Source organism: Teleopsis dalmanni, chromosome X, assembly GCF_002237135.1.
Source record: "Teleopsis dalmanni isolate 2A chromosome X, ASM223713v2, whole genome shotgun sequence".
NCBI lineage: Eukaryota > Metazoa > Arthropoda > Insecta > Diptera > Diopsidae > Teleopsis > Teleopsis dalmanni.
In genome coordinates this window covers 47487626-47513726 of record NC_051848.1, presented here as the reverse complement: position 1 = coordinate 47513726, position 26101 = coordinate 47487626, and the positions used below count along the sequence as shown (strand labels likewise).

Below are 26101 nucleotides of genomic sequence, written 5' to 3'. Positions count from 1 at the left end.
CGTTTGCCTCGCTATGTAATCTGTAAACGTATGGCCTCTTCACTTTCTCATTTTTATACTCATTACAGTATACCTCTAATGAAGCTAATCTGTGCTTTAGAAAGGTCTATCGAAAAGCTTTCTCTAATTTGTAGCTCATATAGTACTCACACTATAACAATTATATTGGATCCGAGAATTATTGGTGGAATTTATTTGTAATTTTGTATGTAATTCTGATTTTGTAACACGAGCATAGGCGGAAAATTAAACAAATGAGATCTACGCGCTGAGTAATCCCACCCACTGCAATCCACACCTTCTCCCTATTCCCTCCTCTGCCATCGTCAACCACCACTCATCTACATCCTTACTCAAGTAATCGCCTTGTAAGTTCTTTAATGTTATCTGCTTTCTGGTCACAACTTACTACAACAACAACGGGCTGACCATTACTTATCTAATTAGTCATTCTTGCATTATATTAAAAAAATAATAATTTATTTTTGTAAAAACTAATATATTTTATAACTATTTTTTGTTTCAAAAATTTTTAATACAAGTTTTTGTTGAAATTGTAGTGGTGGTTTTTGTACAGGTGTCTAGATCTGCTGGTATAGGAATGCTGATTCTTATTTTTTGGTCAAACGCATCATTCGTTCTTTCAGTCCACCAGGTTTGGTATTTGTGGTTTTCACATTCTTACGAACTTGATTCTGTATTTGTTTCAGTTTGTTCATACTGCAAAAAGAAAGAGACAAAATATTAACAACCGCTTTTAATATCCATCTTTATGTTGAAGAGATTGCAACTACTTACACTTCAGTCAATGTTGTTGCTATTTCTTTTTTCCATATGTCCTTGAAATCATTACAAAAATTAGTCCAACATTCGTAGAATTGATCAGGAGTGCAATCCTTGAGCGCTTTTGTTTTCGGGGTGAAGTAATAATATCTCATGGTGTCAATAAACAGCTTCTGGCAATCCTTCCATTTGGTATGAAGATTATTAATTGAAACAGTCGCATGTTCGATAAATTCCCTCATTTTACTTCTAAATGGTTCTTGTGTTCGTTCATTGGAAGTTTGTTCAACAAGCTCTGCCGTTATTTTACAACCTTGTTAATAAACAATTGACAATATAATTAATATAAACACAATCGTAAATTTTTTTTTATTTATTTTTTCGAATAAATAAATAAATTGTGCTGTACGTTTTCAGATATATTTTTTTCTTTAGTCAAGCCTTTAATGAAGCTTTTAAATAGACTGAAAAAACAAAGGATTAAAATAGGATTACAGACAACCAGACGTATTGAACTACGTCTGTTAATACTACACCATCGTAAGCGAAAAAAAACATTATGGGGGAGCGGTTAATAGCAGCATTTGCATACCAAGGAAAAAAAAATAATGCTAGTAGCTATATAGTAGGTTAGATTATACCGGCGATTCCTGATGGATCCACCTAGGCATATTAGCCCATTGTGTTACCGTATATGTAGGAAAAACTCAGGGTTTAAAACCACCTAGAACCTTATGCGAAGCCTAAAATGCTATTTAGTTTCAGGTCTTGTAATTGATCAAGATCTTCAAGAAAGGGGGCTCCTAAAGTGTTGAGTCGCCGCCGTGCATGAGCTGGGCATCTGTACAATAATAGCATCCTACAAAAAACGAGACATCAGGGGTGTAAAATTTCAGTATTTTAAATATTTTCTTTTCTTATTAAACACTTCTGGTGCTGTATGTATAAATATTGTTCTTCAATTTATTACGAGAGAGAAAAGAAAATAAAATAGAAAAGTGCTAAGTATTAAATATGATAATGATAAGGGTTCATCATCGATTCATTTCGGAAGAGATGACTGAAATCACTTATTTTCATTACAGATAATAAAATGGAAAAGTGTTAGGTACCAACAATGACGATGATGAGGATGCATCATCGATTCATTTCGGAAGATATGGCTGAAATCACTTATTTTCATTAAAGAAAATAAAATAGAAAAGTGCTAGGTATCAACTATGATAATGATGAGGATGCATCATCGATTCATTTCGGAAGAGATAGCTGAAATCACTTATTTTTATTAAAGACACTAAAATTGTACAGTCCTAGGTATCAACCATTATCATGACCGTGAAATCAGGGAAATAGAATTAGGGCATCTGAAATCAATGTCTTAACTAACAAAGATGAGCTTGTGATTTGTAGTGAAAACGACAAGAGTCGTTAAAAGATATTCTATAGGAGTGATCAAATATGATATTTCCAGTTATAAAGACTACCGGTAATTGTGGATTCATCACTAATTTTAGCATTTTGGTTGAATATATTAGCCGCATGAACTATGCAAAATGCAAAACACTGAGGATCAAATGTGCAGTGCAGTATATTATATATGTGCAGTATATGTCATAGTTTACAGTTCAATTTCATTTGCTGCATGATAATATATACATACCTCTTATTCGTTCTTGTAAGTCTTTGATTTGTTGATTAACTTCGTCAAAATTAACTTGCGCCGCGCGTTCGACATCAGATGGTTCAGGAACGGGTAAAGGAATATCTCTAATATTTAAGCCATCCTTAATGCAACGCTGGATATATGTTCGTACAATAAAATGGAGAAGTGTTGTTTGCGATTCATTGGATTTCACATCTTTTAATTTACCAAGAATTTCTAGTGCGAAACCATCTGCTTGACCGCGTTGTCTGTTGCCAGCATTCATATAATTACCTAGTGTAAGTATAATGGAGAACACATGTTTCAACTCTTTATTTTGCATCAGAAATTGAGAGACTCGTTCAACTACTTCTAGTTTACGAGATATTTGAGTTGTAGCTTCGTCAAACTCTTGTTGAAAAACAAGGCATGACACACGTTCTGAAAACATACATATTTTGGAAATATTTAGTAAAAACATCTCTGGATAATCCAAGGGCACATCTCCTTTGGCCGCTTCATTTATTATTTCTAATTCTTCTTCAGTCCCCTGAATACTAATAATTTGCTGGAGCGTCTCTAAACTAACAAGGGATGTATCAATATTACACACACCTTGTTCTATTTCTTCAACATCGCAGTGCAAACTACGCGCTAAAATTCCAATGCTTTGTGAACGTTTACTACTCAGCACCTTAATAGTCTTAACACGAACTTCTTTTTTTTCTTTGGGCTTTACAGCCGATATAACTGCTTGCCTGGAGAAGAGTTCGGTAAATTCATCCAAGTTGTCTAAATTCATGTCGTCTATTAACTGCCAAATTTGTTTTGATATCATTTTATTAGTTGATTCGTTCAATGAACTATTTTCCATTTCTATTCCTTCGTCAGGAGCGTCGCGGCTAGGAGCAGGTAATGGTGGTGGTGATGTCACTATCCTTGTCCACCATAGAGGTCTCATAGGCTTTGGTGGATTTAAAACATTTTTACGCGAAACTGTATGGAAACATTGAATATTTTTTTATTAATTCATTTTTATTAGTCAATAAAAATTTGATTAAACAACTTATTTTTTTAAATTTTAAATATTTCTACTGTATTTGATAAGGCTCCATGTTTGTTAACAAAAACGTAAAACTACAAGAAATTCTTTCTAACCGTAATATTTTTCCATCAATAATTTTTACTGCTCGCCCTATATAGGATTATGTATTTTGTGGTCCGAAAAGTAAATAGGGTATATTGAAATTTCGATATAATTTTCATTTGAATATATGGTTTGGACCTTGCCAATAAATGTGTAATGCAACATCAGTCAAGTGTCCTTCCAGAGATATAGTACAGTCTCAATCCTTTTGACATAATTTACGGTGAGTTACCGGCGCGAAACTTAGTAAGCAATAAATTGGACATACTAAGACATACTGAGAGATGGAGCATTGTCTGCATAAATATAATCCTTCAGAAAAAAATATTACACCCGAAAATGTTGGTTATTATATGACTGCAGCGATTAGATTAGAAATTTGTATTACATCTTAGTTTCAAAAAAGTACTGACCTATCACACCTGCAGACCAAATGCCACAACATATAGTGTTTGTTGTGGATTTTCATTGAACCAGATGCAAAAATTTTGTTTGTTGACATATACATCAAGCAAAATATTAGACTTATCAATTAAGAAAAGTCAATGCGGAAAGGACCTACTATATAGTCACAATTTTTGTAGTAAGTTTTCGCAATTAGCATTGTCTTTGCACAAAATTTTCAATCTACATTGATTCTTTTATTCATTTATGTGATTATATACATATATAATATAATATATAAAAATACTAATAAAAGCTGCAATATAGTTTTTTTTCACGTTTATATGTCGTCAGCTATTAAAGGTGGAACAGTTTTGAGAACATTATATCTATATAATAAGATTAATCTGAAGCATCACTTTATACGAAAGTTTCATTCAAATATGAACCGATCGATATCATTTTAACCGGGAACATTGTATTCTAAAGCTGATCAATATTACAAGCAAAAACATTGAAAAACAAAAACAACTTCCTAATAAAAACATCTGGCCAATTAATCGGTTTATATGCGAACCATATCCACATATGAAGCGATCTATTTTGTTACACAGGTTGCATTGATATACCATATGCTTATGTTTAAACTCCAAATTTAAAGTATATACATCAGGAAATAAAAACAGTTTCTCTGACGAAAACATTTCTCAATATCAGCAGTTATGTGCCAACTATATCTAAATCTAAACCGATCTAATAATATTCTTTTATATGAATAAAAATTAAATTAAATTTGGGTTATTTTGTTCCAAATTTATTGGTAAAAATGTACCATTTATATACCAATCCATAATGTTGTCTGTTTTGGATTAACTTTTGAAATAATGATATTTTTCGGAAAACCGAATGTTTGATCAAGTGATTAGGGGGAAACATCTTCCTCTTTTTGTACCACTTTTTTAAGCTATTAATATTTTAACTGGCGCAGATGAACGATGCTCAATCAAGGTTCAAAGAACGGTCAGGTCTACGTCCCGGAGCCACTCGTTACTTACGACGACCAAGTACCGTTCAACACCTCCCAAAGGGACTCCACAAGGAGGTTCCGGCGGGTTACAACAAGAACAACGATGCTCAATAACGAGTATTGATGTGCTCTGTTCTTAGTTTTATTTCATCGATCACCAAAAGCAATCTAAAAACAGATGAAAACTCAAGTAAAAAAATCAAGTTCTTATTTCTCAATGTTCTCATTTCTAAGAGCTCTAATTTTTAAGCATCTACTGTAATGTCCTGGATAACAGTTCTGTTTGATATGTTATATGTCAGTAAAATAGTATTGTCAAATCAAGAACACAAAATGGATAATTCATAAAAACAGCTTGTTTTCCCTGTTTTAGTATCTTATTAGATACAGTGAATGAAAGTAAAACTACATGTACTTGTACTTCTATATCCTTGATATTGACTACAACACTATAAGTTTTAATTGATATTTGTAAATTATAAGCTTACCATTTTCCTTAAACCAGCCACCTTCTACAGCACTTGGTAGAGGTTTAGGTAAATTATCAGGAGATGTGTTGATACTAGGTACTTCATGTGTATCACGTTTTTTATCACAAACTAAATTCAACGCGGCAGCTGGTGGTGGAGGAGGAGCTGGTGTTATATTAGCGATGGGAATAGGTGGCGGTGGCGGTAATGGCGGTTCTATTATACCTGAAGTTGATGATGAAGAAAAAGACGGTGGAGGTGGAGGCACAGGTGTTATAATTAACTCTCCGTTTGAATTTAATAAAAGAGGTGGGGGCACCGGTGGAGTAAAAGGTGAATCAACAGATGTTTGTTTTTTTACGTCGTCGTCTACAGTATCCTTGTCATTTTGTAGTTCTTCCACACTAACTTGCACATACTGATTGATCATAATTTTATAATTTTGATTGACTGATTTGCATTTAATGCATAAAGTCTCAGTTTTTATCACATTTGAGTCGGTTTGAGCCGCTTGATCTACCATATTCGGTTTCAACCAAGTTTTGTTTTGACCATTTTCGAATACTGCATTGTTATTAGACTCCAGTAACTCGGACAGTTCGCATGTTCCTCGATTTTCTGTAATAGAAAAATCTGACAAGTCATGCAATTCTTCACGCTCGTCTTCACTATTAGGTACATTAGCAATATATCGTGGCAATCGAATAAAAGAGTTTTTAGCCTCAGCAGGTAGCGTTTCAGTTTGTATAGTTAATGGTACAGTTTTACCATTTGGTGTAATGACGGGTAGTTTCAGTACACCATTTTCAGAAGGAGTTGATGACAACGCAAATGTTTCTCTTGGTGATTCTGTGTGCGTCCATTGGTATGTGCTCATTAACTAAAAAAGAGAAGCATAAAATTATTTTAAATATTCAACATATTTTTTTTTTTGGTTAGAGATCAATTTTTACATTTTGTAATATATAACTACTGTTTTCAAGTCTTAAAAAACATAGTATATACGTAGTATCAACTTATTTTAATAGAGTTTTACTTAGGAAACTATTTCTTATATATACAAACTGATGCGGTCTTGCAAGTCTACACTTACCCTGTTTATACGATTACAGAACCTATGTTGTGATTCGAACCGATTTACTTGAAATTGTACATATAAAAGCACTCTTAAATGCATTGAAACTTTAGGAGTGTTACAATAAAGCGCATCGAAAATGCGAATTAAGCACCAAAAATGACGTCAGCCAGTTCTGGGTTTAAAATGCCTCCCAAAGGTACCCTTCATCGATGACCAAGTGCTCTTCAACACCTCCCAGAGAGACTATACAAGCATATCTCAGCGGGCAACAACAACGTCAGCCTATAGATGCAACGAAGAGTTGTCCTTGTCACTAGATCACACGTTGACCTGGGTAGAGATTGAGATATAAAGACATTTTCCGACAATCGACTCATGCTTTTTAAGTCTCTTATCATGTATGTCTTACAGTATGGTGCAAAATATTGGTCAGAAATCAAGTGATAAAAATGTATTAGAGGCATTCAACAAGAAAATTTTTCAAATGATATATGTTACTATATGCGGTATTGAAATCGAGAGAACAATGAGTTATATTAGCTGTACTGTAACATTCACATAGTTAAGAATATTAAAATTCAGCGTTTTCGGTTAGAAATATGTTTGATTCGATACTCGCTGATGGAAAACATGGTAGAGAGCGTAAGAAAATTTGGTGGAAGGTCCAGGTGTCGAATGGGACAAGCATTCGGTACTACTAATAGGCGATAGAAGATTACCGTTACTTGATACGGCTATGTTTAAAACACTTATTTAAGGATCAACTGAGAAGAAGAAAGAGAATAATAAGGAAATATATAATTGGTAATTGCAAATAGCTTTGTTTTTCAAAATATTCTTCGCCTTTGAACCATCTGTCATACCTTAATTCGGTTGGAAACACCATAACCGATTAAAATCTTTGATATAATTAATTATAAGCAATTAGATGTCACATCACATATTTTTACTGGAGATAACCATTTAATTTAATGTTTTAGGTTTTCAAAAATTTACTGTTTTTAACGGATATGTGAGAACTCATATTCTTACGATGGAGAATTATCCATCTTTGGCGGTATGTTTTACCTTATTGTTTCGTAATCAAACGGGGACATATTCTATAGAGTTGATCGTTCAACGTTGCCCTACTGGTACTATTGTTTCATGCCGAGTTTGTATAAAAAAAGGAAGAGATTAAAACGTATATTTTTTAAATTGATTTAAAGTTAATATAACAGACACCTTTTTTAAACAGGAAGAGGTAATAATAACTGAGCAATATCCCAATATATTAGAACAAACCCGTAAACATATTTTCTACGTCATAACTCGACATCTGTCATTGCATTTTTTAAGCATTTCTTTACACCAATTCTCACTAGCATATTTTTAAGCTCCCATTAAATTATGTGGAACCAATAAGAGCAAATTTTTTTCATAGTTAAATATGATTAATCAATAATATATATATACTAATAAAACTAATCCCTATGTCACAGATTTACTTACATTGAATACTTCTAAATCAGATTTTTCAGGAACTTGTTTTAAAACGCCAATACCAACGAGATTGTTGCAGTAATGCATTGTTATGGCGTTAAGATCTTGTTCGCTAATTTTTACATCCGTAGACAAAGGAACTGAGGAGATAAACCATTTTAAAAGCAGGTGACCTGAAAATTAAAAAAATTAATTAAATTTTGAAATAAAATCAAGATTAGAAAGCGACATTTAAATACATAGTATTAATGTGTCATTGGTTATATAAGTTCTTATAATGAACTTGATTCTCGAAACCAATATTCATAGTTTAAAGACTTTTTGCCAGAATTTATTTGTGGTACATGCAGATTTACTTTAATAAAGGGTTTTTTTGTAAAGCATAGCAATTGACTTCCCAATTCCTGCATCGAAAATAATGCCATGCCATACATTAAAAGTATTTCTTCTTGTAGAATATAGTACCAACTGTAAACGCATATTATGGGAAAGGAGGAAATAAGTAAGTAAAAAAAAGTCAGCCATTTTGTTATTTCACTTAAATGTTAAACTAGTCATATTCATATCTCCGAGCTTATGGTCAAATCAAAGATATCAACCACTTCTTGATCCAAGTATGGTGGCAAATAAAATAATTTACATGCAGAGAATTGGATGGTATATAACTAGATATCCCTTTCAGATCATAGCTAAGTAAGGTTCAATAATAGATAACCAAATGATATATTAAATCTTTCACGCAACCCTAGGGATATAAGCTATAATGAATTGTGTAATCAAGCCAGACAAGCGAAACTAAGTCAAGCACTGCAGCAATTCTTGAGAACAATAAAAGCAGTGGAAGAAAAACTCTACAAATATGTATATGATGCCATCCTTCTTCGGTCTTTTGATTTAAAAGAAAAATCTATTCACCATGGTGAAATATGGAATTATTTAGAAAAGGAAAATAGTAATGTCTGCAATTCTAAATTAAAACTTATAGAGTAAACAGCAAGACGGAAGAGAAGCTTTAAAATGAATTAACAACACAGCTAGGCTCTGTAAGTTGTTGTTAACGAAGCATTTTTGTCTTAATCCCCTGAAAGAGAAGTATAGGAAGAATACAGAGATTACTAAGAAATCCCTAAATATACTTCTCGATACTTACTTTCTTGAAAATATAGAGTTGAGTTCATAACTACTTTGCTGAAGATGTCGCAATACACAGCAAATAACAGAAAGCTCGTCAGAATCATTGACAATTAAATTGTTTCAGTCATTCAAGAGTATATAAAGAATTTGGCAAACCAGATAATAGCTTAGCCAGAGAGATCAGAATAATTAATTTAGCCTATAAACATAAAAGCTATGTTATCTATGGGCAACTGCAGAATAGTATAATCACAAGATTTCCAAATAAAAAGATACTTCAAGGTTACCTTTTTCCACCTCAACTTTAGCTCACCGCCACGACTATTATGCAATTTGTCACCACTGAAATTTTTTAGTGGGGTTACGTAAAGCATAATTTCAATGATCATGGAGATCTTATCTAAAAGATAACTTAAGTTAAAATCAAAATACTCTCAGATAATCAATCAGTTCTCAAACCTCTAAACAGCTACACATTCTCATCAAAAGACATTATAGAGTGTAACAATACACTTAATCAACCACCTAGAACCATGTCTCTTTGATTTGGATACCCAAACGAAGGACACGAAGACAACGAAAAGACGGACCTTTAGACACAAAATTTTAGGTGCATGCCAACTAGAGAATGAAGATCTTGAAAAACTCCCTCCGAAGGAGCTGGTTCGATTCCTCAAGATACTAAATGTCTAAATACAAAGGGGTGCACAATAGATCAAGCTGTTCGCAGTACATAAAAGCCTTAGTATAACCCATAAACCATTACTATTACCAAAGCATAATACGAGTATAAAGACATTCGTTCACTTCTCAATGCTGTAAATGCTGTGCCACACAAGTGACAGGTTTAGTTCAAATTATTTTTTGATATGTGCCGACAAGTCATAGAAAACTACCTCAAAAGAACCCATTGTTATAAGATATGTCATGGAGCATATTTGAACGATGTTTTTCACAACTAACGGCGAGGTTTAAATAATATATTAAAATAGAAATTTCAAACTGTATTTATATTTACTTTTGGAATCACAAAATAGATAATTCTGTATACTTAATATGTTTCAATTTTATATTTAGCACAGTAATTTACTGGTAGTTTACAATGTAGCATATTACAATGTAAACCATGGTGAGAAAAGAGTACTCTGTTTGTACTGCGAGGTCGCTAGAACATTATGGCCTACTTTGGACAAAAATAAAACAAAAAGCCTTTTATGCTTAAGCAAATCTGCAGTTCTTGTACTTATTAGAGTACTAACGTGACATTGTGACATTGCGTCTATGCTCCAATGGTGACGAGTCCACTTTCTGTGTCTCTATACAGGACTTTAGACAAGGCGACTTCAATGTCTTGGGGGTCGCTTTTTAACTAGCTTAGAAGAGATAACGAAAGTAAACTTATCGGATCTCATCAACTTCATCTGAAAAACCAAATGCTTTAACAAGGATAACAAAGGTTAGCAACTCGCCTCTCCCAGCAAATTTTTTGAGGACATCACAATGGGTAATACATGCCTCTGACTGCAAGTGCTGACTATTGTCAGCGCGTGCCTTCTGAACCTAACCTTGTATGTACACAAACATTTTTGAAAACCTGAAAAATTAACCTTTAGGCCTGAGTCATGAAATTGAAGACGAACCGATATCTTGTACAGCACTATTGTATCAAACCTTAGAGTGACCGCTGATTTAAATATAGTGTCGTAGCTAAAAACTATGTTCTCTTGGTTAAAATAAATTCTTTGTCTTGGAAACACCAGCGAATACTTAAAAAAGTAATTTAATCTAAAATTATAAATATATTTAGCAGCAGACTTTTTGTAATGTCTGATTAAAGTGAATAATAGATAATTATATTCACTTTCGTTATAGCGTAATGTGTTCAGTTATTTCAAAACTTAATAAATAAAATTTGTCTTTAGTTATAAAATATTAACTATAAGGTTATAGCTATACTTAGTTAGCTATAAAGTATATAGCTTGCAGAAAATCTAACCTCAAGATGAAATGCAAATTGTGGACAACTTCATAAATTTGGTACAATGGAAATGGTTTTGTGGGTTGCTCTAGTGAAACTTACGTAAAATAAGAAACAAAGAAGTCTCGTCTTCATATAATCGCCATACGTAACAGATTTTTTGAATATTGTCAGCGTTTGTCATTGAGAAGAGGTTATAATATGCTCGGTGCCACAGCTTCCTATCGCGAACTGGAATGCTACTGCTCATCATAACGATTTGATCTGATGACTGTGAAAATAGTGTCCCAGCCACTGATGCTGACTTTGGTTGAGCAGTAGTTTTTTTTTTGATTTTGATTCTTGTTGGTGTTAGTAACATGGGGATCTTTTCAGCTCTCGGTGTTCTTTCAACATCATCTGATTCTGAAATTTCTTCTGATATTTCACTTATTGGTGTTCTGGTTTCTGCAGTTGTTGATGGTACCGTATTTGTTATATGCGAACTATCGACAGTGTCCACGCTCTTTTCATCAACCCACGTAATTGCGTTCAATGATTGCATAGGAGTTTGAAGCAATATATTAGAATTTCCGTTTTGTTCGTGGTGTTCTGGTTTGTTTACATAGGCCTGGTTATTAGAGAAGTTCTTAGTAAACAATTGACACCAAACATTTGAAAGATAACATTTTTCGTTTGGTGTTTGTATAAATGTGGGCGATAATATCGTTCCCGTTGTATTCTTCTGCTGGTAAATTACTGGCAACATGTCTTTTTGTTTTCGTTTCCAATTTGATATGGTGAATTTTGTAACTCAGCTCTCAGTAATTAAATACTCAACGAGATAATGAAATTTAAAAAAAAAATTTGATATATGTATTTATATCATTTGCGGCACATCTTTGCTCTTCTGTCGTTGGATCTGTGGGAATTTATCTATACAATTCCGTTCTGAACTTTACAATGATTACTTTTTTTTCTTTATTATATTTACAAACTAATAAACGAACAGTGATTGAGATACTGACTTATGTGGAAAAAATATTTTGGTAAAGTCAAAGTCAATTAATGCGCAGCGCACGGGTACAATCACAATTACTAATCGCAGCTCTTATCTATACGTTAGACGATAATTAAAATGACTTTTGCTGTCATACTATTTATAAAATACTGTAAAAAAAGTTCACTGTAAATTTAAAACACTATTTGTGAGTCACAAGTGCAGGGGATTTGTTTGGGAGAGGTTTCAATTTCCAAATGCCCAGTGGTAAATTCATTGGTGAAATTCATCATTGATGCCTGTTTTCAAAAGCGCTCATGAATAGACAAATTTTTGTCTATCGGTGCGGTTCACGAGCGGTGGATTGTATCTATTCTTAAGAGTCTGTTCAGTTCAACGCGTCATTTCAAGTAAAGAGACCAGTTAAAAATGTAGTGCGCACATTTTGGTATAGAATTATTTATTGGCAAAGTGTAGAGACTCTTCTCTCTTCAAGTACTATCGAATAATTAAATTTAAATTTTAACAAATTAGGTATATAAAAATTTATTATTAATTTTAATAAATTTTTATTTGTGTTAAGTTTCTCTTCTATTGAAATAGATTCTCATAAAATATTATTTAATACTATATCTTCTTTTATTAACTGAAGTAATTTATCAAAAGATTTTATTAAAATTCTGAAATTTACACCTCATAATACTATCAGTTAACTTATCTCTTTATATTGAAATAAGCATACCTAACCAATACGGTGTGCTTCCATTTTACCACTGGCACATTTCCTAATGCGGCATTATAGCGCTTAGTGTGTATGGCTACGGTTCGAAAATACTTATGTTGAAAGCATCTAGGATGAACAAGCCCTCTGGGTCCCGCAGCCAATCACTATTCCCAATAGTGATCCGGATGGATTATCACAACAACAATATAAATTCTTTTATATTGATATAAATAATATTTCCTTCATATAAATATAAATTCCTTTATTTCATCGATGTTCCTTCAGTCGAGTGGTCTTGTACGATAATTTTTAAATATTTTATACTACTCTTATATTTGATAAACAGTTTTCATAAACTTTAGTCGATATTTTCAATAGGCACAAAAAATTTCGTTGGTACAATAAAATATTATGTGAGATCTTTGTTTCAATAAACTACTCATGGTAGAAATCGCAGAATCAATTTGAAGTAAACAAAATCGAAAGGTTTTAAAAATGACCGGATCTACTCGTTGGTCCCGGAGCCATTCGTCAATCTAGACGACCAAACTAATTAATAGATCACTTTAAAACTTAGCGTCATAATATGTCACACTGCTATCTGCTGCTATTCACAGTTCTACTAGAGAAAATCGAAATACTATATGGACGGAAATTCAAAAATATAATATACTATTAATAATAATAATAATACGAACAATGAGAGAGAGAGAGAGAAATAAACACTCGCACAAAATACAACAGTTAATAAATATCTATATTGCTATATACGACGACAGACTTTCTTTGTATGCTTTTAGTCAAATCCTTAAGCTCCAACATAATAAGTATATTATTATTTGAAAAGGCCTAAAAGGTCTAACCTAAAACCTAAAAGGCCTATTGTGCTCCTTAGCCGAATTAGAATGTTTCTACAAGTTCGATTTCTTTAATGAAAGACAGTATAGAGTCTATCTTTCATAATCTTGAATCCTTATGGTCTATGAAATACTCTCATAGGTGTTTCTTCTGCTTGTGCATCAGTGCCGGGCACTCCCCCAAACACATACAGGCCTATTCTGAATCGCAAGGGAATGCGAGTTTGTTCGCTGTTCCCAATTCCCCTATTCTGAATAAATTTGGTATGTTCCCTGTTCCCAATTCCCCTATTCTGAATCGCATGCGAATGTGAGTTTTTTCCTAATTTTGCACAAATTCTCTCGCTACCAAATTGTTGGGGAGACAAGTTAAAAAAGTATTAAAAATAGTTTAATTTAATATAAAAGTAACTGAAAATGATCAGATTTTTGAATATATTTTAATAAAATTATTATTTTAATAAAATTATTACAATAAATTTAATATTTTCAAAGTTTTATTTTTATATTTTATCCACAAGAGTTGATTAGTTTTCCGCATATATATTAATAAAATTATTTGAATAAATTTAATATAACAAAATTTTCATTTAATATATTTTATTAAAATTATTATTTTAATAATATTATAACAAATTTGAAATATTTAAATTTTTATTTATTTATTTTATTAACACGGGTTTTTTTCACTAATTAAAGTGTTAACTATTGTTTTTAAAACAATAGAAAAATGAAAGGAGACCAAATTCTGAAATGAATGGGATTCCTAGAATAAGTTAAAATAAACTTTTGCAATTATGTGCAGGTAAAACATTGCTTCTTTTTTATTGTAACATCTGCACAATTATAAACTATTATTAGTTCATTAATTGAAGCATGAAGGACATTTCTATCCTAATTATATAAAAAAATTAAATTATAATTTACGCCAATTTTGTATAAAAGCAGTGAATGTTTGAAAATAAAGACATTGAAGAATTGATATCATAATGTAAGGTTGTTTTTTAATTAGTTTAAAAAAGAGTTCAAAATTTAGAATTTAGCATTTGGTTTATTTTGCTCATGCATAATTCTTTTTATATATTTATTTTACTCATTAAAATAAAAGTTTCTAATTGTTTATTATTTACTCATAAAATAACTTATATTTATTTCCGATAATTTGTGCAGCAAACAAATAATGCGATTTTTACATTTAAATCAACATATGATACGCAATTCTTTTCTTTGTTTTGCTCATTTTCTCACTTTTCGTCATTAAAAAGTGGCATGGTTGCCAAAATTTAACAAAACAAATTTGAAATTGTTGTTGTTCACGAAACTGCTGTCTCCCTAGCGATTCAGAATAAGGGAGCTGTGTGTTCGGGAACAGCGTGCGAATAGGGAGTTTTTTCGCTGGGAGTATTCAGAATAGGCCTGATAATATGCAGTTTCTCTCTCCTCTCTACAGTATCTGCAGTCTGAGTTGGATTGAATTATTCAATTTACAGTGACCGGTCAATAATCCCGTGATGATTCTTAGGTTATTTTTTGATTGTTCTACGCAATCTTTGAAGTATTTTAGGCTTTATAAATATAAATATTTTAAGTATCAAAGAAATATGAAATGAGTGACTTATTATTACTTTTAATATAGCATTTTAATCTTTTGTTTAATTTCATGACATAAAAGCGTATGTTATTCCGGTTAGTTACATCAAGTGTAATAATAGGTTTTTTAAAATGTTATCTGTAAAGAAAAACAACAAAACCAAATCCCTGAGGAAGAACATTAAAAATAAATATCGTAAATGCTATCCTCATAATTTAACTGTATTAACAAAATAAAAAACTTTAAAACTTTTAGGTATTGCGCTTCAAGCCGAGAAGTTTTAAATATCATTTTATTCAATATATTGTTTAGGATCCAATCGGAATATCCAGATTCAGTTTCGAAATGTCAATTTTAGTAAATCAATTCAGTACTTTTACAGTAAAATAATGTATTTAAAGTAGTATAAGTAGTGACTGTAATACAAATAAAGTGGACTATACTATATTTGGTTTGTGGTAGAATAAAGAGTATTCGAAGTTTTAGAATTTCTCTAAAAATTACTTTATTAATTACAGAGTCACAATTCTTAGAAACTCACTTTAAAAAATTGACTTAAAAATATATTATAATATAATACATATATATAAAATACATATTAGCTTTATATAATACATATAAACTATTTAAAAAATTAATTTATAACTTTCAATTATTATAATTAAACAAAAACTTCTTTACGAAAAAGTTAATGGGGTCTTAAAAAAATTTTTTCCATTTATATTATATTATTGATAATAATACAATATATGTTATATTAATATATATAATTTTTATTTTATATTAATCAATATAGATATTTATTAAACTTGAAAGAGAAAGAGTAATTAGAACTGACACAAACGTGATGTGATTTACATGGCGGAAATATTTACATAATTATAAATAATATATTATATTAATATAAATTTAGCAAAAATTTAAACTAAATAAACTTACCTTCAAACTTTTCAGAGGCATTGAAGTTTAATTTTTCTGGAACACAACAGAGCAAACGCTTCGCACCACCACTTATTATAGCGGCGGTGGAAGGTGGTGTCTTCTCAACCATGAATGATGCTACTTTCTTAAGGACGTAACCTTTGGTTGTACTGGGTGATCGTTCATCTTTTTGAAAAAAATAGAAAAATTAATAGTACATGTTAGAAAGAATGAAAAATTAAGTACAATAAAATAATGATAATAATAAAATACAATAATAATAATAATAAAAAGGGTAAAAAATTAAAAAAAAAAAAACATTTTAATCAATGCTTACTTAATATTTCTCCACGAACTTAAGCGTTTCTTATAAAAAGAGTCCAAATTCAATCTATTTAAAAATAGTGACACTCAACAGAACAGGATCGGTGTCGAAAGAGCTGAATTCAGATACTTATTTAATTCTTAAGTATCTTAAATATTGTTATATTTTCTAAGTCAATAATAATGAGACCGCGTCTTAGAAAATATTATTCGCTTAAGTAAGGGAAGTAAAAATTTATTTTTTTTCTAAAATTCTAAATAAAGAACGAGATTGCACCCTTTGAACATTTTTTATTAAACAATTTCAACAATTTTACGAATTTAATTTGATTCTAATAAAAAAATATGATCTTAAAACAAGAATATGTCAAACCAAATAGTTTTTGTTTATACTTAAAAATATAAATGGATTGCTTAAAATTAAAAATTTTACATATTATTTAGTAATTGTATATTCCTATAGATCAACAAAGGTGTTATTGTACGGCCTGGCCTCCATCTATCAAAGGTCTTTTGTCAGACAGTGTTGCACTTTTTAATATTAATTTTCTATGTTCTACTCCATAATGTTGAGTCTACGTCAAAAAGTATAATTGACTCCGCTTGTTTCCAAGTATATATTTTACCTTTTATACATATATTACATGCATTAAATTGGCGGTCGATGCTAGGGTACAGTCCCTGCGGTCGAAACAAACTGACCATTTTTATTGAATCAAGCCGAAATTTGGGCACCAGTTGATCATCATCAGGACAATTTGATTTTTATATATACGGTTGGAACATTTTTCATAAGCAACTATCAAGGCGATCAATTAAGAAATATGTTGTTGACAAAGATCTTACTTCCAAACTTGAATAAGTCCAAATGGAAATACTATGTAAAAATAAAAACGGACATTCTATACATATTCCCTTATTCGTGATATAATAATAAATATATATTTCAAAATGATCAAAACTAGTTATATTCAAATTAAATTCTGTGCGATATATGAGAATTTCGTACGGAACTATATTTCAATGTTATGGTTTTTTTTACCTTATCAACTAATAACATGTTCCCACTGCAGCTAAATCAACTGATATTAATAAAGTTAAAATTTGGTCATTCCCATAGCGATAAGTTGATTTATTACATGTGAAAGAATTTGTATGTGTTAAAAGGTTCTGTGAAAGTTCTAGGAATCGTTTCTAGGAATTTCTAGTTCTAGGAATTTTTAAAAACAACCAATAAGCATTACTTTCAACAACAATTTCGAAAAGAAAATTATTTAGAAAAGAACGAAGAAATTTTAGGAAGAGGTATGCCAAAAAAACTGTCCAGATTAAGTATATATTTTATTTATAAACAAACAAACATTTTAAGAAATTCTTACCCCTGACTTGTTTGTTTTTTGTTTTTTACATTTTGTTTCATTTCCCTTTTAGGAAATATATTTTGCAATTGTATTCGATATATTTGGGGTAATTTCATTTAATTTAATCTTAAATTCGTTGATTTGCACTAAAGCTTCTTGTAGAGTAAATCAGCTTCATTAGCGACAAATGCAAATACATTGCTTTAATGAAGGCAATGGAAACATACTATAATGCGTATTATAATGGCTTCTGCATTATACACTATTTATGGTGCATTTCATATGGTCCATTTCATTAACATATCGATAATAGGTATTGTTCAGTGGATGAACAACAACAAATCACAAACCAAAACAATTAGCTCAAGCTGGGTTTACAATGAGTTCTATATTCTATATGAGTCCAATATGCTATATTACACATAGTCATTTACAAATAAATTTAAATTGTTAAAATGCTTCAAATCAAAAAAAGAAGAAAATTCTAAGGCCTATGTTATGTAGAGTGTCACGGGCACGTCAAAATCAAATTTGTTGTTATTTTCAATGCAAATTAAAAAACTGACAGTGAGAGAAAAAATGGTTACAATTGGATCATGAGAGCCGAAGCTCTCTGCGCTTTGGCACTTAGTTAAAGTCGTGTTATATGAATATAGTATATTTTCTTCAAAATTTAGGTACAACCAAAAAGTGATAGTAAAAGTACGAAATTAACAAACTGATGTGACACTCTGTATAACATGTATTTTCCTCATAGCATGGGATAAACAAGTGAGAGAGAAAATGAAAGTGAAAAACAAGGAAGAGAGAAACAAAGAGAGATAGAAATACAAAGAGAGAAAAAAAAGAAAGAGAGAAAGAAAGAAAGAGAGAAAGAAAGAAAGAGAGAAAGAAAGAAAGAGAGAAAGAAAGAAAGAGAGAAAGAAAGAGAGAAAGAAAGAAAGAGAGAAAGAAAGAAAGAGAGAAAGAAAGAAAGAGAGAAAGAAAGAAAGAGAGAAAGAAAGAAAGAGAGATAGACATACAAAGAGACAGAAAAAAGAAAGAGAGAAAGAAAGAGAGAGAAAGAAACAAAGAGAGAGAAAGAGAGAGAGAGAAACAAAGAGAGAGAAAGAGAGAGAGAAACAAAGAGATAGAGAGAGAAAGAGAGAGAGAGAGAAAGAGAGAGAGAGAGAAAGAGAGAGAGAGAGAAAGAGAGAGAGAGAGAAAGAGAGAGAGAAACAAAGACAGAGAGAAATTACGATAGAGATGGAAACAAAGACAAAGAGAGAAACAAAAACAGAGATAGAAACAAGGACAGAGAGAGAAACAGAGATAGAGAGAGAAACAAAGTTAAAGAGAGAAACAAGTGTAGAAAAAGAAACAAAGACAGACATTAAAACAAAAATAGAGAGAGAAACAAAGAGAGTGATAAACACAAAGAGAGTGATAAAAACAAAGAGAGTGATTGAAACAAAGAGAGTGATAGAAAGATAAAGAGTGATAGAAACAAAGAGAGTAATAGAAACAAAGGGAACGATTGATATAAAGAGAGAAAGAGAGGGAGAGAAACGAAGAGAAAGAGATGTAGATGTCAGAAAAAGCTACTAAAAGCAACGTTTTAAATGAAAAGTTCTTTTTTGATAGGGTATACCTTAGCATTCAAATTTATTTACTGTCCATTTATTTATTTATCTATATTTAGATATTTTCTACAAACTTGTGATTTCAGGTTTTCCCGGATCTTTTTTTTTTTTTGCAATTTAAGTAAAAAGCTCTTTCAATGCTGTCAGTTAGACTATTAAACACTTGAGGTACTATACCGTTTAAAGTTGCATGATTGAATTTAAGATATGCTCAATAATTTGAGAAAAATTTGTGAACTCACCTGTAAGTGGACTGTCTTGAGAGAAACGTGAAGACAGATTCTGCAAATCAATCTTTTTTGCTTTGGCAATATTGAAAATGTCATTATTGTTTAGCAGCACCGTTTGTTCATCAGAACTACCTGTAAATAATATTAAAAAATTATAAATTAACATTGCAATAAAATTTTTAAAAAGAATTTTGTTGTTTTTATTTAGTTGATATGGTTTGAACAGTGGTAAGAATGTATCAAGCAATTATACAGGTGGTGATCCTAGCTTTATCACAGCTTATATGTTTGACTGTATGTTATTTAACAAGATTTATGTAAAGATTTTAGAAATATGTAGAACAGATTTCAACTTTGCAATTTAATGATAATGTAGTTAAATGAATTTAAAATAAATATTAAAAACATTAAATTAAACCATTAACAAAATTATAGCCACTTCCCATTATTATATATAGTGAATACAGCATACAGCAGCAAATGTTCGAAGACTAGGTAATGTTCAGATGTTTTCACACGAACATCAAAATGCTCTAAGCTTTGATTGGCTCAGAAATATCTATGGCTCCAGTTTGAACTGATTCCTTCATCGGTGACCGATTCTTTGTCGTAGATATACACAGCATATGTTTATTTACTACAAAGTTGCAGCAGATTGAACACTCTTCTGTGGTTTCAAATAGATCTTTTCCGAACCAGAATCAATTATTTCAACAGATGGCCTTTTGGACCACTTCAGCTCAATCATCTGATTAGCGGTCTAGTTCAATACCTGTAGATGCTCACCCTACAAACGTCCGCAACTTAAATTTTTGTGCATTTTTATAAATAAAAAAAAATGAATTTAAATATAAATCAAACAACACAATTATTTGAAACATAAAATATAATTTCTTTATTTTTAAATATATTTTTCACAAAATATTGGCTTTGAGCACTTTTATTTTATTCTTTCAAAAATATTAAAATTTATTTTAATGTAAAATTGCATCAACTCAAACTTAGGTTCTGTGTTCAAGTGAATATAAAGACAGTTTCTAATTCAAATTAATTAACTTATATACTATCTAGAAATTGTATTTTTCTTATTGGTGATAGGGGCGCGAAAGGGTGAAAAAATATTTAGTAACGTGTTGACAAATGAAGGTCATATGATTGCAATTTCTATTAAGTTAGTAACGATCTTGTCAAAACTACACTAAAAAAATGCATACACCATTATTAAGAAATGACGTTAAACTTAATGAAATAATTTAAGTAATAATATTTAAATTTGAGACACATTTTCACTAAATTTTGCGATGCAAGATCTGAATGAAATTGTTCAGAAAACTTCAACAATGTCATTGTGACATTGTGTATACATTTCATATATATTAGCTTAATATTTGCGATATTGTTAAAACGCAGTATGAATGTTCCTTGATGTACGATAAATATTTTATAAATAAATTATGAAATTTAGATGAGTTCCAGAAATGATTATAGGCTTTTAGGTTGAATATATGACTAAGAATATATCAACACAAAATATAAAATAAGCAAATATTGATATAAATGTTAAGTTTATATTAATATTTAAGTTAATGTTAACATTCATGTTAATCACAAATTCCATTATCTATTTTCAGGTTAAATATCTACACCTTTTTTTCATCCTAACTTACACTACATCATATCCTCAATTCTCCCATATTCTGCAATGCAATATTTTTTGTACTTGCTTTCAGGTCGGTGTTTGGCAACAACATCATCAAATATTAAAATTTGATCGTCCAAATATAAAATAAAAATTTCAAAAAATTTCATGTTAATGTAAAGAGTAACATATATTGTTTCGATCCTTAAGAAAAGAGTTTCAACTGATGTAACCTCTCGTTCACGAAACGAACGAACTCTTGTAAATATTTTATAGTATAACCGTTTGCTGCCTTTTTGTTAGCTCTACCTTTATGAACCAGTCGGAAATAAATACTCGTACAGATCCCAAATAGTTGTGAAAATATGTAACATTTCTCCTGAAAATAGTTAAAATAACATACATTTCTACAGGATTATTATCTATACTATTTACCTTTAGCAACGACATCTTCAAACAGTTGGTTCAGATGCATAGAGAAGTTGGAATGTTTAAGAACATTTAGATTATTAAAAAAAAATCATATAATTTCTTAATTGTGGCTCACATGTGTTAATATATAGTCAACAGATGAATATAAACGTTTTAAATTCAAATTAATCTGTTAAAAAATATATTACAAGACATAGTATGATTTTTATATATACTTATAGTCTGAATCCAAAAAAGATTGTACTTTGCAAAGCTTAAATATTTCTGCTTAAGTTAAATATTAATCATAAATTGTCTTTTATTTTGTTTATTCCATAAGAACAGAATAACTGCCAGAGATCATTTAAGTCACTTGCATCCATATTACTGTATGTAAGACATTTAAGGATGCAATGCCTATTGCAGTATATTTCATATAAAAAAAAATACATTAAAATCACAATACCTTCTTGGTAATATATATATCTTAATAAAAATCTGTGTTAATCAAATATCACCTTCAAGTGTGACTTTTGACTTTCCAGTATAAAAGTATTCTTTTTCATTTAAGATCGCTTTCCATCCCTGATCGATTTTATTATACTTAAGTATCTTCATCGAAAATATTTAAATTATCTCTACTTTAGGTTTCTAATCAATTTTATGACTACTCAACCTATGCACTGTTTCATTTTATTAGCACAGATAGATGCTAATAGTTTAACAGTCTCCAAGAACGGCCAGGTCTATGTATCGGAGCCAGCGACAACTAAGTGCCGTTAAAAAACTCTCTAAGGAACTTCAGAAGCAGGTTCCAGCGGGTTACAACAACAACAACAGTAGAATTAACAAATTGGTGTAAATGTTTTGAAAAAAACTTTTTATTTAAATATATGTATGTTACTGTTGGACAGAAAAAATTTCGGATTAATAGAAATAAGAAAAGTATGTGATACGACTTTGTGCTATATAATATAGTACAATATAGTCTATAGTCTATAGTATAATATAGTCCTTATTGATATAAAAATTGTTAAGTATGCATGATTTAAAAGAAAGGTTTAAATAGACAATTTTATATGTTTTATCATAATAATCATTTAAAATATTTCCTGTTTATTGTTCAGCGATGGGTTATTCTTCACTATAAGGTTAATTTCGAAGATACCGAATTTTAAAAATGTTAATGAAGAAAGTAAAAAAAAAACATTAATTAAGACCGATCTCCAAATATTAAGCATACGAAGAAATGCATTACAAACATTGATACAAACTGAGAATTTGTGTCAGCTTATACTAAATTTATCCTACGCTGGCGTCATGAATCCAAAATTTAGTTATTATTTACCATTTCCCCTATTTTTATACCACTATATATCATCGAATGCATTATTTTCTATAAGGTACAACCAGTCAACAACTTAATAATATAGGATACAAACCTGCTCAATTTCTGGTGCTTTATTGAACGACATCATACGTGTCTCTTCAGTAATCCTGCTTTACAATTATGGTTACAATACCAATTATGGTTACAATAACGCCTGGCACTGAGTTCACTTCTAGTCAGCAATTACTACTGCATCCTCACTTCTTCCCCTCACTTGTTATGAATTTTAACTTAGATGTATATGTTGTCTAAGTGCTAAACATTCTCTATTCTAATCTCTACCTTTTCCTTAATTACTGGAATAGGGTTTAATTTCTTGACCTTTACAGTCCAATAACTGAAATTTGTCCAGTTCACATTTCTAAGAGGTAGTTTTTATGGATTTAAGTCTCACACTTTGACTTTCGATGCTATCCACTGCAAAAGAAAGGACGGGGCATCTAATTTCTTACAGCATATTTAATTGAGCTTTTAGGAGCTAAAACATTACTTCAGTCACCAGTTTTATAATAAATATTAAACTTTTATTTGCACCCATATATAATATATAGTCTTTATATAGTCTATATATAGTCCATATAGTCTAAGTAAAAATTAAAATTAAAAAAACTCAATGTATTAGTCATAAACTATATTGTTAAAAAAAATATGTGTAAACGGAGTGAGCACTTATAAAACCCATGAAGACATTCAGCTAAGTAATGCTTAAATGTCGATACTTTGGATCAATAAAATGGTAATCAATAGGAATTATTTTAGGTGTGCCTAAACTTTTTTGTTTAATAAATCGTGTTTTTTTCATCATTTCATTTAAAATAAAATTGATGGGTTATTTTGTTGTTTAAAGTTAATATAATACTTTTTTGTATGAAGTAATAAAGTAAAATATTATTAAATTAATTATTATTTAAAAATATATTAATTATTATTAAATTAATTATTATTTAACAATATTTTAATTATTATAATATTAATTATTATTTTATATTTTAATTAATATTAAATTAATTATCACTTAATAATATTTTTATTATTATTAAATTAAATATTATTTAACAATATGTATTTTAATTATTATTAAATTATTTATTATTTAAAAATATTTTAATTGTTATAAAATTATTTATTATTTAATAATATTTTAAGTATAATTAAATTAATAATTATTTAATAATATTTTAATTAATATTAAATTAATTATTATTTAATAATATTCAAATTATTATTAAAATAATTATTATTTAACAATATGTATTTTAATTATTATTTAAAAATATTTTAATTATTATAAAATAAATTATTATTTAACAATATGTATTTTAATTATTGTAAAATTAATTATTACTGAATAATATTTTAATTATTATTAAATGAATTGTTATCTAATAATATGTATTTTAGTTATTATTAAATTAATTATTATTTAACAATATGTATTAAGTAATGTGATATTTGTTTGTTTTAAATTGGTCATGAAATATTTTTTTTTGTTTTCAGTAAGACATAAAATACTTTTTTATATACCATAAGTAGCAATAATAACTTTATTCTAATTTTTGTATAAGCAAAGTTTGTAAATGGCGCTGTGCTCATACTTTTTAGATTCAGTGTTCTTTGTCTTGTGACAATAATACAAAATTCAGTTAACGTTATTTATGAATTCGAAACGAAACAAAATAAAAAATTAATTAATTTTATTCAATGGAGGGTACATAAATATGATATTGGAAAGCAAATATTTGAGAAGTACAACAAAAACAAAATTTAATATACTCCCACGAAGTTTCAATATAAACAAAAACAATATCAAAAATCCAAAGCCAAACAAAAGATAGAAAAAGCCGTTGGGCCAAATTGGAATAAGTAAAAGAGAACGAGAGCGAGAGCGTAACCAAATCGAGAAGAGCGCAGAGAGTTAAAAAAGTGCAATGTTTTGTATTATTTATATGTAAATATGTTTATTATTTAGTATGCAGTAATAGCAGAGATATGTACATATATAATTATGTATCTCTGGTAATACTATGATCTCTGGAGTTGTGTTATTCAAAGTTTGATTTGTTTTATTATTTTTTGTGTTTAATTCATTGGAATGGACGCCGATCTGACTTTGGTTAAAGCAGGAAATATTAAAACGCCGCAAAGCATAAATCCGCAGAAAAAAGTAAAAAAAAAGTCAGTCGTTTGAAACACAAGCAACTCCAAGGTATTGTATGCGTTGATACACAATACCTTGGAGTTATAAAAAATGTAACAACTGATACGGCGGTTGACGAACCCACATTGTTCCATATAACTACAGCACAAACAGTTTACACTACCTTCGTGCATAAAAACAATTACAACTACCGAAACGAATAGCTTTATAGTGTAATCACTGTTTTTTTATTGTATAATAAAAACTGCAACAATTTTGTTAGAAAAAAGGTTAAATCATTAAAAACAAAATTATTTCATTATAAAAAAGAAGTTTAAATGACTTGGATGTAAACAATGCGGGAATGGGGAGAGGAAGTGCATTTTGAATTGTTTTTGTTTTTTTTTTTAATAAACTTTACAATTTATTATGTTATTGAGAAGATTTGAAATGTGTGAATTTAACTCTTCTGACCTGTTCCGACAACTGTTGGCGACGTAGTCATTTCCGATCGTGTCCTTTGCTGCCTGTGATGCGTTATACGTGGAGATTGCAATCCATTCGGAGTTGTCCGAGCATCCGTTTGCAGCATCACATTATTAGAAATAAATTCTTTGCTTACACACTTTTCTTCTTGCATTGTAAATTCTGCATTCTTATTTTATCTTAGTAAACTTTTTACACTAATTTCAAAACTTAAGAAATCATTTGTTTTTTTTCCCCCAATTCAACGTATTTTTATCATTAGCGTCACCCAACCGTTCTATTCCGGCGTCTCCTACATATACAA

General features: G+C 30.0%; 1 protein-coding gene across 2 annotated transcripts; it reads right to left on the bottom strand.

The window, feature by feature from the left end:
• Positions 1-504: 504 nt before the first annotated feature.
• LOC119688906 (protein cappuccino) lies at positions 505-26101 on the bottom strand. 2 transcript variants are annotated; one of them, XM_038103574.1, is made up of 8 exons: positions 25786-26101; positions 19747-19866; positions 16216-16383; positions 8023-8186; positions 5472-6333; positions 2444-3421; positions 799-1096; positions 505-720 (listed from the first exon to the last, which is right to left on the bottom strand). In XM_038103574.1, exons 1-8 carry the CDS (start codon positions 25949-25951, stop codon positions 612-614), a joined length of 2865 nt encoding a protein of 954 aa, XP_037959502.1. In that variant the 5' UTR covers positions 25952-26101; the 3' UTR covers positions 505-611. The 2 variants fall into 2 exon arrangements, with proteins under 2 accessions (XP_037959502.1, XP_037959503.1); XM_038103575.1 differs by lacking the exons at positions 19747-19866; positions 25786-26101 and adding an exon at positions 16535-16779 and having other exon boundaries at positions 507-720.

Excerpts from the sequence above, each read along its gene's own strand:
- LOC119688906 (XM_038103574.1), bottom strand. The coding sequence starts at position 25,951 with ATGCAAGAAGAAAAGTGTGTAAGCAAAGAATTTATTTCTAATAATGTG. Across the intron at positions 19,867-25,785 it reads GCCAACAGTTGTCGGAACAG|GTAGTTCTGATGAACAAACG; the intron begins GTCAGAAGAGTT and ends TATTATTTACAG. Across the intron at positions 1,097-2,443 it reads CTTACAAGAACGAATAAGAG|GTTGTAAAATAACGGCAGAG; the intron begins GTATGTATATAT and ends TTTATTAACAAG.